This window comes from Brassica napus, chromosome C1 (assembly GCF_020379485.1).
Source record: "Brassica napus cultivar Da-Ae chromosome C1, Da-Ae, whole genome shotgun sequence".
Taxonomy (NCBI): domain Eukaryota; kingdom Viridiplantae; phylum Streptophyta; class Magnoliopsida; order Brassicales; family Brassicaceae; genus Brassica; species Brassica napus.
Genome location: NC_063444.1, coordinates 42,678,932 through 42,698,224, shown reverse-complemented (window position 1 = coordinate 42,698,224; position 19,293 = coordinate 42,678,932). Strand labels below are relative to the sequence as shown.

The 19,293-nt window shown below is 37.0% G+C and overlaps 1 protein-coding gene and 2 long non-coding RNA genes across 3 annotated transcripts; 1 reads left to right on the top strand and 2 right to left on the bottom strand.

Moving 5' to 3' along the window:
- Positions 1 to 991: 991 nt before the first annotated feature.
- Positions 992 to 1,755, bottom strand: LOC125580044. The gene is made up of 2 exons (XM_048743994.1): positions 1,739 to 1,755; positions 992 to 1,670 (listed from the first exon to the last, which is right to left on the bottom strand). Exons 1-2 carry the CDS (start codon positions 1,753 to 1,755, stop codon positions 992 to 994), a joined length of 696 nt encoding a protein of 231 aa, XP_048599951.1.
- A 2,470-nt stretch (positions 1,756 to 4,225) lies between these two features.
- On the top strand, positions 4,226 to 7,079 carry LOC125580283. Its single transcript, XR_007318052.1, has 2 exons — positions 4,226 to 6,267; positions 7,018 to 7,079. It is a non-coding gene; the product is annotated as an uncharacterized LOC125580283 (long non-coding RNA).
- An 852-nt stretch (positions 7,080 to 7,931) lies between these two features.
- On the bottom strand, positions 7,932 to 10,246 carry LOC125580284. The gene is made up of 2 exons (XR_007318053.1): positions 9,727 to 10,246; positions 7,932 to 9,652 (listed from the first exon to the last, which is right to left on the bottom strand). It is a non-coding gene; the product is annotated as an uncharacterized LOC125580284 (long non-coding RNA).
- Between the last annotated feature and the right edge of the window lie 9,047 nt (positions 10,247 to 19,293).

Here is a 19,293-nt window from a genome sequence, read left to right as displayed (position 1 = left end):
AATCTTGCTTTGTTTCTGCAAAAAATAAAAAAATCCGGTTTATGTTTATGCCTTATCTCGCTCAAATAGCTTATAGTCCACTTACTTCCCATTCTTCGGCAATTCCAACTTCAGTAAAAACAATTGTTCTTTATTTGCTCCGGAGAGCCAAGTCGACGGGTGTAATGATACCTTATTTCCAGAGTCCGACTATTTTCCTTTCTTTGTGACCTGAACCATCTCATAAAAATCCAAAATGATTCTAATGGTACTATCCGATTTGTATCACTTAGCCTCCAGATCAATGAAAACCGCTTCCATAATTTAAAGGAAATCGACAATCTCATAAACAGCAAAAGCCAAACATTATATACCATAAATAAAGATACAACTCTATCGTCACAGTTAATAGCTACATCAAACCAGCTTGTTTCACCAAAACACCAATTCCCACTATCTCCTTGCTTTGAGAAAAAACTGTCATCTCTCATCTCACGGGTATCATAATTTGATCCTCTCCATCCAGATTGTATCTGATCATGGTTTGATGATACCAAAGACAAACAACGCTCCCACACCGTTGCACATATAAGAGGATAGTCCATACTCCCCAAGATATCCCTAAAAAAGAAACCTGCAAAGCCATATCCAGTAAACCAAAATCTCTCCGAGCATTGAGCGAATATAAGCAAAATAGGTCTTACTCTACCAAGATGACAACATACCAAAACTAACACATTCCACTTCGTGCCAACAATATAATGATAGAAAAATAACAACTGGTTAATGGGGCAGTCATTGATCACAGTTTCCGAAATAACAAAACCAAGAACCCCTAATTGCATTTGCCACCACTAGACAAGAACATTCTTGATTCTAACGAACTTAACATACGGCTCCTTCTTACCACTTGCACTATATCTCTGATTCCATCCATACCAATTCTCTTCCTTCCGTTTTCTTCTCTGGACTCTTCTCGGTGTTCTTCGTATCTAAGGGACATACTTCGTCTTTAACAAAGACTGCCGCAAACTTGACAATATCCAAATAGCTTCTCGTAACGCAACGATACCGGAACTTCCTGATCACCATCATAGAACTCCCCGCCTGTGAAGTCTACTTTGGTTTCGAAACAAATCTCTTTGAAAGCATCGACCACCACCTGAACACGAGAATGATCCAAATCGACAGCCACCGCCCTTCCAATCGCCTCACCAATGCTCTCAAAAGTGGGTACTGTTTTGAACTCCACCGGAACTCCTATAACTCGAACCCAAAAGGTTATCTCCGACGGGTAGAGCGAGGACTTCTTAGGTTGCCAGCGCGCCAAGGAAAACATCCAGTAATCAAAATGAAAGGATTGAAGCTTAAGAACCCCCTCTATGTCCTCCTCCTTATCGAAGTCAAACTGAAACTTACCAAAACCCAAATCTGAACCAACTACCCTCTCTTCCAATTTCCATATTTTCGAGAGATTCGAAATCAGAGCCTTCATCTCCTGCTCCTCCGGATTCATACATCTTCCAGTCAGTGTTTTGGAAAAGGTCTTGATGATAGCTGAGTTATCGAAATGGGGCACCGAGATCTTCAAACGTTTGCGAGTTCTTCTCCGTTCTTCACCTCCCCCGCATTGCTCAGAATCTGACTCTGCGTCATAGCCAAACGAATAAGAGCAAAAATTTGATCTTTGTCTAGAGCAAAAGAAAAAGTTTCGAAGTATATGATCCAAGCATAGTGAAACGCCTTATTCCTTTTATACTGATCCCAAATCCTCATCCTACGACTCCCAAGATTTTCCTTATTTTCTCCATATCTTCTATGATTTATGTAAACAAAATCAATCTCCCTGAATAATCCCATTAACTGCAATCTCATACTCCAATCCCATATTTCTTGTATTATCGCATCATCAATTCCATTTTAATGCTCTTTTCGGGATGTCTCCTTATCCGCAAAACGCTTGATCAAAACAATGTCTGGAAATACGAAAGACAAAATCGCAGTTCGCAACAACGCTGGTAAGAAAACTCGAGCTGCCATTACGCATATGGCCAACGCTTACGCAAACGCCACAGTTCTAGAGAAAATTGAAAACCTAGCCGCTAATTTTCGCCACAGGAAGTGCAATGAAACGAGCTTGCGATTTCTATGTCTAAACATAAAGGGAAACGATAAAATTTTATCAAACTCCGTAAGTTTGGCTCATTACCAAAATAAAGAAGTCTTAACGTGTGAGGGTTTTTACTAAAACATGTTTTCCGAAAACTTTTCGGAAAAGAAAACCTTGCTCTCCCCAAAACCGCAGAAAAACCCTAGGTTAATCGCGGAAAAAGGAAACACAGCAAATCTGATACATAACTCACCGATGTACTTCTTCCGAACATCTTGCGGAAAAAAAAACCCTAGGTTAGCCGCAGAGAAAAAAAGGGAAGCACAACAAATTGGGTACTTAACTCGCTGATGTACTTCTTCCAAATATCTTTCAGAAAAACCCTAGATTAATCGTAGAAAAAGGAAAGCACAACCAATCGGTTACGAAACCCCCACGGCTGTACTGCTTCCAAATAACATTCAGAGAAACGAAGTTGATTTCCATAGAATCACTTGAAACCTAAAACGACTGACGAAGACTAAATAAAGCAAAACAGGAGATCGTATTCCCACCGCTAAAACGTTTTCTGAAACCTAAGATTTCGTAAGAATTCAAGTATCACTTCCATAGTAACAAATTCCGCGAGTTGTCGATGTTTGTCACCTAAGTCTTACTTTGGAAAAAATTACTCGAAAATTCCACGGATCAATCCCACGGATAAGAGAAAAACTTCTGACTAAGTTTGGTTGCAATAATTAACCTTGTCACAGCTCTCGTATAGCCAAAACTTGAAAACCTCTTTACGGAACAAATCTCGTAAAAATTAAGCTTGACAACATTTTACGAAACATCTTTCGAAAAATTAAAATCGATAAAATTTTGCGAAATAACTGTCGTAAAATTAAACTCGATATTATTTTTCGGAAGAACTTTCGTAAAATTAAAATTGGCAACATATGACAAGCTACGAAAATCTAACGACGATCTTAGAAAAAGAGTCTCGGATAAGAAAAGAGATGGAGCGAAATCCTAGAATCAAAATTCGCCCATCCACCTCTCTCCACGGTCTCACCATCCTTCCTCTCTCGCCTTAATCTGTGGCCAAAACCTCATCACCTATATTGGCAGCAGCCAAAACGCGGCCAGGAAAGCAGAGAAGTCCAGGAAGAATTAATATTCTTGTTATTCGAATTGGGCAGACAGACACAAAAAGAGAAGGGCAATTGAGCAAGTAAAACGGAGAAGAGGCTAACCCAAATTTTCGAGAGAACTAAGGTATTTCCGACTTGAAAGTTTTGAAATCAGACTTGGAAGTTTCGTAGAAAATTACTAAGAAATAAAAACGCCTTTGAGACTGCTATAGAACTTTAGGGAACTTAAAACCTAGGTGGATAGTATAGCGAACTAAGTCTTATGCAAATTTTCCTGTCTCGACATATCGTTCCATAACTATTCAGCCAGATCTTGCAAACTGATCTAAACTCTCGAAAAATTGAGAAACGATCACCACACGTATCCAGCTCACTTCCTAAAGAGAGAAAAAAACTAGAGACATGAACGTCGTCTTAAAACCGATTCGTTTCTAGCAATTTTATCAAAACCAAATCACAGTCCCAGCGACGTCTTTAAATCGACCCAGATTGTTGATCAGTCTAAACCACGGAAGAAGAAATGTACACAACCCTTCAATGTATCGGTTCAAACGTTTTCTTTCGTAAAAAAAAAAGGGAGGAGTAGGTACATATACTATACTTGTATACTCCCAAACTTCAAAATCCTTTGCCTTGTCATCAAGAAAACGCTTTCGTCAAACGCTAAGACGACTTAAGGGCAGAAGAGGAAAAAAACGTAAACCGACCTAGGAGCGAGTATATAAGGAGTCCTAGGCGAGAGGCACGAAGGACAACATTTTAGACTCAGAATTCTCGGCACTTAGAAACTTTAGGCTTTATTCTCGACAAGTTCGGTTTCTATGACTGGCACTCAATTACTAGACGAACTCGCCCAGGCAGTTTGATCTCTTGTTCATCTCTATCAATTGAACTACGTTTGGCTTGATCCTCGAAAGGGGTACATAGGTAGCCTTTAACAAGGTTCAGTCTGAATCAATCAAAAACCTTTTATGTACCTTTTTCGTCTTTTGTTATCGAGCTGCGACTCAACTAGGTTTGAGCTTTTAGGCTGCTAGAACTAGGTAAATCGCTGACAGCCTTTGCGGCCAAAGCTTTTATGATCTCTTGTAATGATCGCAACGCTCTCACGCGGATTCAAAATAAGATCTACTATTTTCTCTAAACTCATTTATTATCTCTTCGTGATTTCTGCATCTATTTGGTCACTTGTCGTTGGCTCTCCAGAGATCCGGGACCTCTAGGAAATTAGGGTTTTTCTTAGTTTCCTAATTTAAACGTAAATTGACAGTGCGTATTTCGGTTCCCACAATGACCATCAATTTTCTGGGATATTATGGTATATATGGAAGGTCGGAATAATAAAGTATTTAGTAATCTTGATACTGGCCCAAGGGAAATACTTAAATTAGCAGAATTGGAATCAACACTTTGGGCTGATGCACAAATACTCACTGATCAAAAGAAGGAACTTCACAGAATCCCATTAGTAACGTCAGGACGTTGGTGCTTTATTGATGGTTCATGGAAAGATAATGAATTATTTTCAGGACAAGGCTGTTATAGTACCCTACCGGGTTTTGATGGTTTATTAGGGGCAAGGAATGTAAGGGTATGTCTTTCACCTCTTCATTTGGAGGTGGAGGCTTTGATTTGGACAATGGAATGTATGAAGAATTTAAGACAGATTCAGGTTACGTTTGCCATGGATTGTTCTCAATTGGTGAATATGGTTTCGAACCAGAAGAATGGCCAGCATTTGAAAGTTATCTGAAAGATATCAAGTTTTTACAAGGAAGTTTCCTCAACTCAGATATCGTTCATGTACCTCGAACGGAGAACCAATAGGCGGATAGCTTAGCACGCAGTGCTAGGTAACAACCTTCGTCGTTCACATGGATGCGGAGTTACCACTTTAGTTTATAGAGTCAATATAAACCTGTGAATGTCTTGTTATCAAAAGAAAAATTGTTTTTAAGAGATTTATTTTATATTTCAATACATATTATATGAGTTAATAATGGAAAATTTTAATCTTTTAAAAATAATTGTATTTTTGAATTATAATTGTTCCAAAATATTAAAATAGTTAATTATATTAAATAATGTATTATTATCAGATGGAATATGTTTTAATATGCATAAAACATAACTATTTATTTTTCTAGAAAAAGAGAAAACAGATTAAAAATATTTGTAATTCAAGATTGATATTTATAAACAAAACAAAGCTGATCAAATTAGACATACATAACTAATATAACAAGAAACGATAAAAATAAAAATATGAGAATGAAAACTAATCATGAGACACGTAAACATAACAATAACAACATAAATAAAATAAAAGATGAGAGAAAAATATGGTCACACGTAAGAGGATGTAGCACTATTGTCCCAATTTAACCAAATATGCTAGATTCCTTTATTCAAAATTTTGTTACAAACAAAAATTTATAAAATTACTATAGGGCAAGTGCCCCACCTTCTATGTAAGTAGATCCGCCCCTGCTAAGCTCCTTTGGGTTTTCTGTGGGTGGGTAGATGTTCTCAAGATAGGTTTGGTGTATTAACCAATAAAGGAGAGAAACATGTCGTTTTATCCAATTTGGTGAATGAGTACTCCTTTTTTCGAGATAGGTTTGGTGTTTCCTTATTTTATTTTGTTATCACATATTTTAAATGGCGAGATTCATATTTTAGCATGTTCAACATGTTTTAATTTTTTTTAGAAAACTTTTATCCTCTAGACTAAGTCACCAATGAAAAATTGTATTGTGCTTTAATTGTGGGGTTGAAAAAAAACAAAAATGTAGTTGTAAATCTTAAAAAAATAATTTTAGAAAAAACAGAAATCAATGGAGAGCCACATCCGTCAAACCAAAATTTAAGGATGTATATAAATTAAATTAGATGTATAAAAGGTGATATACGTTTAAGTTTTCTTAATATACTAGTTTTTTATAGACCCAAAAATCATTATTAATTTGTTGAAAGCACTTGAGATGAAGAAACTCTTTCAAATATCGAGTCCCATTATAGCTACATTCATCATCATCGCAATAGGTTTGAATATTTAATTTTACACAAAATATACAGTTTTATAGTAATATTTGTACAAATCATAACAGTTTTAGACCCAAAAAAAATCATCACAGTTTAATGTTAAATTCAAACCTTGATAGTGACATAAGGACACTAACATAAACAATAGGCTTACAAATCTTTTCATAGTTTAATATTTTCGTTTTGGTTTACTTATTGAATCTACCAAGAGAAAGCAAACTCTATTATTTCATTGATCGTCGTTGTTCTAGTATAACTGATAGGGGAATGTAAACAATTATAAAATATATTTTTATTTAAAAATTAAAGTTGTTTGTTTTCTTCGATTATAATTTATTTTTGCTAATTAATAGAAGTTTTGAAATATAATATTATATACCGTAACAAATATATATATATATATATGTTTCACAAAAATAGATGTTTTTAGTTTTTTTTTTACCTTTATAATTGTTTTGATTAGTAACTTTTTACTATTTAAGTAAAAATTGTATCATTTTCATTGTTACCAATCAAAAAAACAGGATCAAAAGCTAAAATTAAAATGATTTTCTTAGTTTTTTTAACCACTTTCTCTTATTGCTTCTTCTTGCTTTCTTTTTGAACGATTATGTAACCACTTACCGGTAAAAGTCTTGTTATGAGTTTATTCACCAGTCCAACCTATCATAAAATATATAATACTCGTACACTTTATCTTGTTAAAGATATATAAACTAATATTTTTATGTCTTCGTTATATTCTATCAGGGTTAATGGCGAATGAAACATATGGAAACAAAAATTGTACTGAAATTCTAAATACCAAGGAACATACGATTCCTGGAGGTTATGTTTCACATAGTGCTCCATGTTCCGGTTCAAGTTGTGTCTATTTGTGCAAGAGAAAAAATGCCAACGGAGTTGGTACTTGTATTGGGCCAAAAAAACAGGAAAAATGTCGCTGCGTTTATAAATGTCCTTAATAATATATTATATGCTGAATGAAAAATTATAAAAATAATATTTAATAAAAATAAATAAGTAGACTAGGATATGAAGCCTAGTTGATTGTAATGATGTCTTAATTTTGTAATAACGAGGATTCAGATTGGTATAATATATGTTCATGAAAGAACAAGTTAAAAAAATATTTATGAATAGTAACAAATACTATGTGTATTTTTAGTTAATTTTTATTTTTATTATGTTAAGCTTGTTATTTTAGAGTTTAGATCCAGTATCTCATAAGTAAAAAAAATATGAAATGTGAGTTAAGAAAAAAAAATATTTAGAAAAAAGCATCTCATCATTAAAATTTAAAGGGTTTTCTAAAAACAAAAACTTTTTTTTACGGGAGTAACTTTCATTATAAAAACACAAAAAATATCATAAGTGCCTTTTGGTAATAAAGAGTTTTAACAGGTAGAATAAAAAAAAACTAAGTTTGAAACTAACAAGTTGGAGCACAAAGAAAAAAGGACGTGTGATATTATATGACATTTCTATGTCGATGAACGGCTTTTTCTTCTTGGCAATATCATCGAGACAAATTTAATTCAACACTTCTCGGCCCCATGCACCATTTTCTCGACATCAATGTTACGCCTAATAACTCTTATTTGTTTCTTTATTAGCAGAACTACTCAGCCGATTGTGAAACTTGTTTTTAGAGTCTTAGGTTCTAAAGATTAATTCATTCTTCCGGTTTCCGTCATATTGATGATAAAGATAGAACAAAAGAAAACAGCAAGCGAAACAGCAATGCAATGTGTCTCCTATCTCAGTTTCCAAACGAAAACAGCAATGCAGTATCATATTTTCTTGGATGTGTTTACTATTCTTCATCTCCGAAGCTTTTTTGCTTGAGAACAAGGTCCTGAAGATTTGCCAAAGCTTCCTTAGCTCTCCTCTTGGCCTCTTTTGTTAGGAAATATGCGGTCAAATTTTGCGGAAAACCAGAATTTGCAGAATTTGTGGGAGCGGGAAAACACACACAAAATTGTTAACGGAGTTCGGCCAACTTTTGCCTACGTCTCCGGACCTGCTACAGATCTTTTATTATCAACCCGGGAAATTTTTACAAGCTCTCAACTCACACCCCGATCCCAAATACACTCAGAAATTACTCGTAATTTCTTAAAGAAGATTTTTTGTAAAAAAAAAAAAAAAAAAAAAAAAAAAGGTTTTTTTTTTTTTTTTTTTTTTCTCTCTCTCACGTTTTTTCTCTTCTTCTTCTCTTCTTCTTCTCTCTGTTTTTCTTGTTTTTTTGGGATGATCTTCTTCTTCTCCTTGTGTGGTTATTTATAGGAGATTATGGGGAGTTGGTGAAACTTCTTGTTGCACCTACCAAAAGAACACAAAAGAAATGTGTTGTTGAATTAATCAACAAACACCTTCTTGATACAACTTATTGTTGTACCTACCATTCAAAAACGTGTTTCTTTACATCTTTGGCTGCGAAGATCTTCTTATGTGCTTCCTTCTTTAACTCAGCCGCCTCGTTGTTCATCAAAAATGCCGAGATTATGGCCGCTGCCACGAGAGCGTCGGCTGATTCTTGGTCAAGAACCGTCGAGTGAGAAGATTTGGGGAAGAAGGAGAAATTGGGTTCAGAGCACGGCGGGCATGTGAAGGGAGAAGCGGAGGAAGACGGCCGAGGAGGGCAATCGAGGTGGGTGATGGAAGGGCAATTGAGGCAGACGATGCTCTCTTCTGGAGGAGGGACGTCGAGACAAATTGGGCAGAAGAGGTTACGATGCTCCCTGAGTAAACAGTCGGTGCAGAGTCGCCGGAGATTCTTGTTTTTTCTGACGGCGTAGGTGAAGAAGGCTTCTTGTTCCCCGCAGGCTGCGCATTGACGTAGGTTCTGTTCTTGATTCATGGCTAAGTCAACGAGATTAGGAACGCAAACTGTATTCTATTGGGAGTTGTTTACTTTATATAGAGAGAGAGGCCTTACAAAATTGGATCATAAGATGAAATGTAAAGTCCTTTTTGTCTCTTTCATTGCTTATTGCAAACTCTTAAAAGCATCTAAGATTGAACAAATGCGCGAGAGACTCAATTTCTCTCTCTTCATGTTTTCAGTTTCATACATCCAAACAACTAAAATAAGAGAAATAGTACAATTTTTCCCAGCTTTAGCTCTGTGACTGGACTGACTGACTCTCCACGTCCTCAGCTTCTTGTCTTGCACAAACGTTAAAAAAAAAAAAAAATGAAAACGACATCACTCTGCCAACATAAATGGGTCGACTTCTCCTAGATCTGCCACCAAGGGTTCTAATTCTGATGGATCCTCGTCTTCTGGTGCTAAGTACGTTGGGAATGGAAGCTTTGAGATGTCTGGCTTCTTGTAGCACGCATCGTTAATAAACACAAAGTTCCCTTCTGCGCCAGGAACCTGCAATAGCAACGATGATTAACAATCTTATTCACCTACCCAGTGACCAGGACTGGCATTTGAGGGATACTTACTTGTCCTCTCACCCAGATGAGGTTCCTGGCAGGATCAATCTAGTTTATAAGATCATGTACTCCATGGAGAGTTTATGTTTTGTACTGTGGGGTTGATGCGAGCTGTCTTGGCTCTGGCCAATAACATCGTCAAGAGTGACCCATAAACCACAAATGAAAAAGATAAGGCCGAGATAAAGATCCATGGCTTTGATGGCGTGAGTGTCTACCATGTGCTGCATGCATCTCCGTGTGATTAGCGACAAACCAATTATTGCCGTGAGCTTTGCCGTCACAATTCCAGTAGAGACTCATCTGATGTGAATCGTGATAGATGGGAGTGACTGCAATTGATAATTTTGTGACTGTTTTATGTGATTCAAATCGTGATGCTAATTTCGTTATACACACTCAAAACTTAATTGCATGTAACAAACATTAAATTTCGCGATATGCAAATTATTATAACCGGCTTATTTCATAGTGAATAATTTTTTTAGTTTTACATAAACAGCTAATAATAGAGATATCCAAGATGCCATTTCGGTATGAAAAGGTTACTAAGTTTATGTATTCGAGTAAACATAAGTCTCGGTGACATCTGAAATATCAAATCGTCAATTGTTTAAATATCCAGTAAACAAAATTAAATACCGGCTAACATACAAAATATTTGTATAAGTCAAAGTATAACCATTCTAACTTATAAATCGGCCAATTGAGTTGTGTTTAGCAAAAGAAAATCGTTAGCCCCGTGAATATCGAAAACAACAGTATTAACAAGGTAATGTTACTTAGAATAAAGATTATAAAGATAAATATAGAAAAAGTCATACACTAATAATATTTTTAGCTAACAAAACTGTTATCCGGCTTTTACAATGTTTGTTGTAGAAAAGATAGACTAACATCTGTCAAATCATGTTAAACACCAGCTTCTAAAATCATGTTAAACACCAGCTTCTAAAATGTTTGTAAAAATTTCCATAAGATAAAACACTCAAAATTCAATTGCTTATAAGCCAACATCAAATTTAGCTATATAAAAAACTATTTTAACCGGCTAGTTATATAGTCAATAATGTTTTCAGTTTTACATAAACAACTAATAATAGAGATATCCACACAGTCTTCTCTTTCTCAGACTCGTTGTGAAAAGTTGTCACTAACACGGTGGAGGAACAGAAAAATTTGCAGTTAACTATATCAAAGACATACAAACATTCTCATTATTGATATACCATGGATTTCACCCATTATTAGCCATGATATATAGGTGTTTTAGTAACTAATTCCAATTATACAGTCTTTTTAAAGTATTTAAGGGTTCAGATACGTTCTGGAGAAATATGAGTGATTTTGGAGTCTTTTGAGGTGCAGAACTGCACATGCGCATCAGATGTCTAGCTTTGTATGGAGACCTTCTGACGGTTAGATTGAGCTCATCGTTGGATACAAGATAGATATTTGAGTTAGCTTTCTAATTCCACCGGTTTGAGGTCAATCAGCATCTTTTAGCAGAAGTTATGCATGTTTTACTGAACAGTGGTCAGTCTGCCTCGCGAGAGGAAGCTGCGAGGAGATGAAGGACTGTCGATCGATGTAACAACATTGGTGTCGGTCGACAGTGATGCCAGAATATGGGCTGAGCATATTTTATGACCGCTGAAGTCCAGAAGCAAACCCAAATTACCACAATATCCTTGGACGACCAGAAACCTTATTTATGTTATTTATAAGCCATTGTTGACGGCTACACGCTATCTATGCTTTCTATTATTCATTGTTCTTAGTTAGGAGAGAAAGGAGGAACTCCTTCAGAGTCCTCCTGGAACTCCATTGTCTTTGGTTTTAATATCTATTGTTTTTAATATCTATTCATCTATGATTTCTGTGACAAACTTCATGTCTGAATAGATCCACATGTTAGGTTTAGGGTTCAAATAGGATGAAGGATTAGTCCCAACTATAGATTGCTGAGTTGTGATAATCATCTTTAGGATTGTTCATTAATGCATGTGTCTAGATTAGCTACCTAGAACATGCCCTTGGATAGTTTGATAAAAGCGAGAGCTTTATTCTCATCCTGAAAACATTCTAATATAACTATATTTCTTGCTATGAGCAAGGCGAGAGCTGATCTAGTGAGCTTAGTAAGCTATTATTTAACCTGCACATAAAGCTTGACTAGAGCGCGTCGATCGATATCACACTTGAATAATCGATCGATGCAGCAAAAGGTGTGTCGATCGATATCCCTAGAGGATTATCGATCGACACTTTCTATTGATCAAAATATGACAGTTGAGATCAATAGATCTAGTTAATAGATAATTCAATACATGCGAGAGCTGATTGACTTGTTGATCAAGTAGTTGAGCTTTACATTATCATGCATGCAACTCATTAGGCATCTGTAGGATTATAATCTTGATCTCTTGAATAGAAACCCTAGATCTAGCAACCATCCTTCCATCAAACAACTCCTTGCCAAGCTGAACAATTGTCTTGTTCAACTTGTTTACTGTTTTATCTATTGCTTTGCATTAATTATTTACTGCTTTATAAACTATTAGCCTAGTTTAATCAAACTTATTTGATTTATTTGGTTCCCTAGCTCCCTGTGAATTCGATCCCTAAGTACTACAACTCGACCTCTTATTTGAGAGAGTATAAATCACTCCTTAGGATAATTTGAGTGATATCAAATTTGGCGCCGTTGTTGGGGAGCTTTGATCGCCATTAGATCTTGTCTAGTGAGATTTAGTCTAGGTTTTTCTACTGTTCACAGAAAAACTGATAAATTTTTTTTTCTTGTGTTTCAGGTACATCCATATGAGTAACAGAAGCAACAAGGGGATATGGTTCTTACTAGTAGAGCCACTGGATTCGGAACGCGTGATCCATAAGTTGCAGTCGACACCCTTCAAGCAGCGATTGGCAGCGTAGAAATCCAAGCGTTGATCGCCACTATTCATCATGCGTCGATCGACACTGTTTACCCAATGTCGATCGACCACTGTTCAACCTACGTCGATCGACACTATTCAACCTGTGTCGGAAAACACTGTTCATCCTGGCACTGGTCATCGAGGTACTGTTCATCCTGGTACTGTTCAACGAGGTATTGTTCACCTCAACACTGTTCATCCAACGTCGATCGATACTGTTCATCTGATGTCGATTGATACTGTTCATCCCGCATCGGTCGACACTGTTCGCCGCGACTGTTCACCGTGACACTGTTCATCCCGACATTGTTCATCTAGTGAAAAACGACACCACTTGCGGAGAGACAGAGAAGATCGAAGTGTTCATACTTAAGGTCAATTAGAATGGGCTGTTAAGAGACGAAAAAGGTCGCACCCGCAACATCGCATGACAATTGATTAATGCTCAGGGTGCTGTGATCCCTAATGTGATTGTTGTTGCTGAGATGAATGACTTTGACTTTAGCCGAGAGTGGTATGATTGGGTAGGTCAAGACCCCTTCCAGGGTCTTCCTCACCAAGATCCCAGAAACCACATCGAAGAGCTGGAGGATCTCGTGTCAAGGAGTGAGCAGAATGAAGTGTCTGAATACCACATGCTCTGTAAGATCTTCCCTAGTCTATCTTTGGGGATGCATTTAGCTGGTTCAGTCAACTACAACCAAGATCTCTAACCAGCTGGTATGACATTGAAAGAACCTTATTTTACAAATTTCTTGATGATGCTAAAGCAACTCGAGAAAAGGAGAAAAATGATAAATGGGACATGTTCTTGGCATTGTTAGATGAGGAGTATATGATTCCAATACAACTGCTCGACAAAATTATGGCAAAAAGGGATGAACAACATGGATTTGGAGAGTCGAGCAAAAGAGAAGAAGATGAGACAAGTTATCCGACCTCAACATCAAATGACACCAGCACCTCAACATCGATCGACAGTAAGACCTTAATGTCGACCGATGACAAGACCTCAACATCGATCGATGGGTCGACACAGAAGAGCACCGATGTATCAAGTTGTGATCTTGTCCCAGATGTAGATAGAGAGATTACAATGGAAGATTTCTTGGAGCTAGAGGATGAGGCACAACAAGAGAATCTAGATCACAACTTGGAGAAGAAGCTTGATGACCATCAACACACTTCAGAAAAGGATCTGAAAACTTCACTAGAGGCTAGCATCGATCGATACCCACCCGATTGCATCTATCGACACCCACCCTACATCATCGATCAACAAACGCCCTACATCATCAATCACCACGCACCAGATAGCATTGAGCTACACCCACCCGATTGCATCGATCGACACCCATGGTTGGATGAACTGCCAGGATACATAGTCGAGCTGGAACAAGTTGAGGAAATGATTTACATGTCTAAGGCCTCACACCTTGTTGTACCTAAATATCGGAGACCACCTATCTGGACAGAAGACGCTGATGGGTTTCACAAAAGGGTGAAGAGGATACATGATCCTATGAAGGTTGTGGTTCCATGCGCTGTATTTGAAGCTGAGTCTCCTATTCCACCTGATGGAAGTATGCAGTTCAGTTACAATGAGGTATTGGATGATCATAAGCACGTAGAAGCTTCTCATAGAGGGTTGCAATTTAGGGATGAAGTCGATAAGGGCCCAACAGAAGCAGCATCGATCGACACCGACCGGATACCATCGATCGACACTACCACTTCACCATCGATCGACACTACCACTTCATCGTCGATCGACAGTGGGCGCGTATCCGAGCAGAAGGAGTTTGATGTGCGTGAAAAATCTTAGGGATGGAGATACCACCATGCGATCATACAAGTCTGGGGGAAAGAAGAGAAAAAGAATCACGGGTGATTCTCAGTTATCATTTATCCCTCGCTTCTCAGATGGTGTCAAGAAATCCAGAGTGCACAGCAAATTCTTCTCAAAGCCATTTGCAAAGGTTCGAGCACTCCTTATTGCTGAGATGACAGACAAAAGAGAAGAGTCTGTGGAGGAGGCTTTCACACAAGAATGATAAAGCTTCAAAGAGCATACATTGAGACTTGTTTTGGAACATGTTCTCATTCTCATCCGGACTAAATCAGATCTCTAAAGTCAAGCTAAATGACTATAATAAAGCGCTGAGTGGGAGGCAACCCACTATTTGATCAAAAAAAGAAGAAGAGAACCAAGTAGACGATCGCCGTATCAACCGACTAAACACTGCCGACATCGATCGACAGAACATCTCCTGCCGCGACCGATATCAACACCTTTACATCGGTCGACATCCATTCCGGTCTGGTATATCGCTCTTACTTGTTAAAATTATGTACTTATGATTATTTATCACCATAACTCCGACTAGATATACACTGGGGACAATGTAATTTAAGTTTGGGGGGGGAGGTTTACTGATACTTAGTTTATTGTGAGTCTTATCAAATGTTTTCAAAAAAGTTTTATTGAGTCAAGAAGGGGATAATGAACTTATTAGATTTTGCTTGTTATCTAACGACTCTTTAGCACCATTCTAGACTTACTGATTGCGGATAGTACTAAAGATACTAAAGTGGATCAAAATGTCAACTATTCACACTTTCTGAGATTGTTTGAAGGAACCAAAGCTCACCACTACAAGAAAACAGCGGCATACCGAGGGAAAAAATCGTCGGTATGTCGTCGGAATAACGTTATTCCGACGACATACCGACGATACAGGTCCTCGGAAATAACTCCTCGGAAATTCATTTTTCCTCGGAAATCCCTCAGAAATTTCCGACGGAATTCCGAGGAAATGAATTTCCGAGGACACTCCGAGGACCACCAATTCGTCGGAAAGGTCCTCGGAATATACTGAGGGAGAACTTCCTCGGGATATTTCGATGTCCGACGAAATGTTCCTCGGAAGTTCCGACGAAATGTTCCTCGGAATATTCATCGGGAATTTCCGAGGAACGGAGCCCTCGGAAAATTCCGAGGAAGGAGTCCCTTAGTATATTCCGACGACTTATTCCGAGGAAATGTTCGTCGGAAATTTCTGAGGGTTCATTTCCTCGGAATTTCAAAAAAAATTAATTTTTTTTTAGAAAATAAAATTTTTGATATTTAAATTCGAAAATATAAAATTAAAATTAAAATTGAAAACATATTAGATAATATTCAAAGTTCTACAAATAAAAATAAAATATTCCGAGTTTTTGAAAAAACAAAACTACGGGTTTTGCACGTTAGGGTCTTGCACGTTCGGGAACACCTCGTTCGGGTACATCCTCTTCATCATCTCCATCATTTGCTGGTTCAGCCTCATCTGTGCCTCATAGCCCGCCTGTTGAGCCGCCATCTGGGACTCCAACACAGATATGCGATCATCCTTGTCCTTCAACTGAGCCGTAAGTACTTCTGGATCAACAAAGGGCGGTGGTACAGAAAAAGGAGGAACCGACCGGGAGCGACGACCCAAACCGACCAAACGTCCCTTCTTCTTTGGAACCGACTGAAATAGAAAATAGCCAAATTTAAATAATATAAAAAGATGATAAAATAAAAATCAAGAAATAAATGAACTGAACTTAAAAAAAAAAGAACTTACCGATTCAACGATTTCGTTGATTCGAACGCGGGACAAGTTGGTCGAAGCCGTCGAATCGTCATCCTCGGTTTGAAGCTGAGACACTTCGTCTTGCACCTGAGTTTGGACCAGGGTGACCACTTCCCTCACAAGACCATCATCAATCTGGCCGGTCTTCTTGTTGGTATACGCCCTCTTCATTAGGGCGAGATCATCAACCGGCTCGCCATCATTTTCTTCCGCCTTGAAAAAAACATAAATTAAACAAACATTAGAAATTAGAAGAAATGCACAAAAAATAAAATTTCAAAACTTAAATAATTGAAGAAAAAGCGGCTGAACTTACCATGCGATCCTCCAGAGTGGCAATAGATTGAGCACCCAAGTTATGCTTGTAGACGTCCTTCCCTTTACGGTCGCTCCTGCGGTTGGTGGAGTTGGTGGAAGAAGTTTCTTTCGTCGCTTCCTTATCCCAATGCACACACAACTCCTTCCAGACCGTACTATTCATCGACTTTGGGACCTTTTAATAAAATAAAATAAAATAGTGAAATAAATTAAAAAATAGTATAATAAATTAAAAAATTGTTTAATAAATTAAAATTAACCTTGTTTATTTCTCACTTCTTCTTCCACACGTGTATCTGCTTCCCATAGTTGTCCATAACTTTATGGACGAAGTGGTGATAGATAAAGAGCTTATCATCGGAATTCCAGTTGAATTCTTGCTGAAAAAAAAACACAATTAGTAGAAAATATATTAAAGATTAAAAATATAAGTAAAAAATTAGAATACTTACCGCAAACTGACGAAACCACAAATGCTGCTTATCGGTAGGGAAGTCAGTGAAAGTCGGATGTCCCTTGTCGAGGGCCGAGTACATCATACGGTTGATCCATGCGCTGATCCCGTTCCCGGATCGGTTGAACCTAATAAAAAGAACAAATTATTAATAATGAATCAAATTTTAATGAAAAAAAAATACGTTTAATTACCACGTTTGACCCTGTCCATGTGGATACGGAGTGAGATAGGGAAGATAGTCACGACCGGGCTGTCGAACCAACTCCGCAACAGTCATCACTCCCGGAGGACCCGGAGGAGCAGGAGCGGGTGCAGCAGCGGGAGAGAGAGGAGCAGGAGCGGGAAATGTAGAGGGAGATGTATGGTTGGAGCTGTGGGGCGAAGCGGAATCCGGAATATGGCTGGACGAACCCCCAGATTGGCTCCCCGTACCACCACGACCACGACGCTGTCGAGGCCGGATCTGATCATCATAAGAATTAGTTTTTAATCACAAAAATATAAATAGTTTAATTATTACAAAAAATAGTTTTAATATATAAAAAATAGTTTAATAATTACAAAAAATATTTTTAATAAATAAAAAATAGTTTAATAATTACAAAAAATAGTTTTAATAAATAAAAAATAGTTTAATAATTACAAAAAAATAGTTTTAATAAATAAAAAATAGTTTATAAAATAGTGTTTATAAATCAAAAAACTGTTTTATAAATACAAAATTAGTTTTATAAATATAAATATTTTTATAAATATGAAATCATCTTTTTATAAATACAAAATAGTTGTTATAAATACAAAAAATAATAAAATAGTGTTTATAAATAAAAAAAATGTTTTATAAATACAAAATTAGTTTTAATAAATATAAATATTTTTATAAATATGAAACAATCTTTTATAAATCCAAAAATCGAATTTATATACAAAAAACGTTTTGTAAAATCCAAAATCGATTTTATAAATACAAAAATAATAAAAAATTTATAATAAAGTTCTAAATCATTTCAACACAACAAATTATCCAACCAAATCACAATTCTAAACCTATTATACAACCAAATCACAATCCTAACCAATCACCCTAACAATAATCTATCAAAAAACTTCTAAAATCATCAAATCTACTTAAAAACCTAACAAATTGAACCTAAGAGAGTGAGATAGGGTCCTTACATGATTTGTGTAGGAATAGAGAGGATTCGCCGGAGAGATCGTCGCGAGAGAAGGGGTTTTTCGCCGGAAAAATAGAGAGATCCCCGGAGAGGAAGAAGAAAGAAATGGGGAAGAAGAAGTGTTTCGTATTTATAAAACCTAGGGTCCGACGGAAACTATCTGTCGGAATTTCCTCGGTATTTTAAATTTCAATTTTCGCGAAATATTTGCCCGGTTAAATGAACAAATTCCGAGGAAATTCCGACGGCCACTTAAATATCCGTCGGAATTTCCTCGGAATATTTTCATTAATTCGAGGAAAAAGAATATCTTTTGGTTTATATTGTTCCTCGGAATTTCCTCGGACTATTCCGAGGAAATTCCGAGGAACATATGTTTGGGGTTTCAAAACATCAATTTTTTTTGCCCTATATCATTTCTTATACAAATGCAATGCATACCATTGAGGAATCTTTGTATAGATGATCATAAACCATGAAATAACAAAATTTCAAAACGAATTGTAAGTATTCCCTTTACCTTTCATTAAAGTGTATAAGTGTTTCTCTTATGTTGTGGGGATTTCGTTCATACCATCGGAAAAATGTTTATTATAGGGTAAGAAACAAATTTTTGACTTCATAATCAGTCTAAGACACTTAATAAGGGTTATATAAGTGTTATTCAAACCACAAAACGTTGTTTTCGGTTTAAAAACCCTACTTCCTCGGAAAAGCCTCGGAATATTCCGAGGAAATTCCGAGGAAAAACATGTGTTCCTCGGAATTTCCTCGAAATATTCCGAGCCTTTTCCGAGGAAACAGAAACCCTAAAAGCAAAGCCCTGAATCGACAAGGTCTATTCCGAGGAAATTCCGAGGAAAACCTATCTTCCCTCAAAATTTCCTCGGTATTTGTGTTAAAACAAAAAAAGTCGATGCTAGTCTGTTTCCGAGTCATCATCACCAGATGAATCTGAATCTAGATCTTGGTGAAACTCTCCAATCACTAGTTTATCCTCTACGTGAACGACGGCTTCCTCTCCGAAGTCGGTTAAATCGACTACAAGGCCAACTCCAGCTAAATCT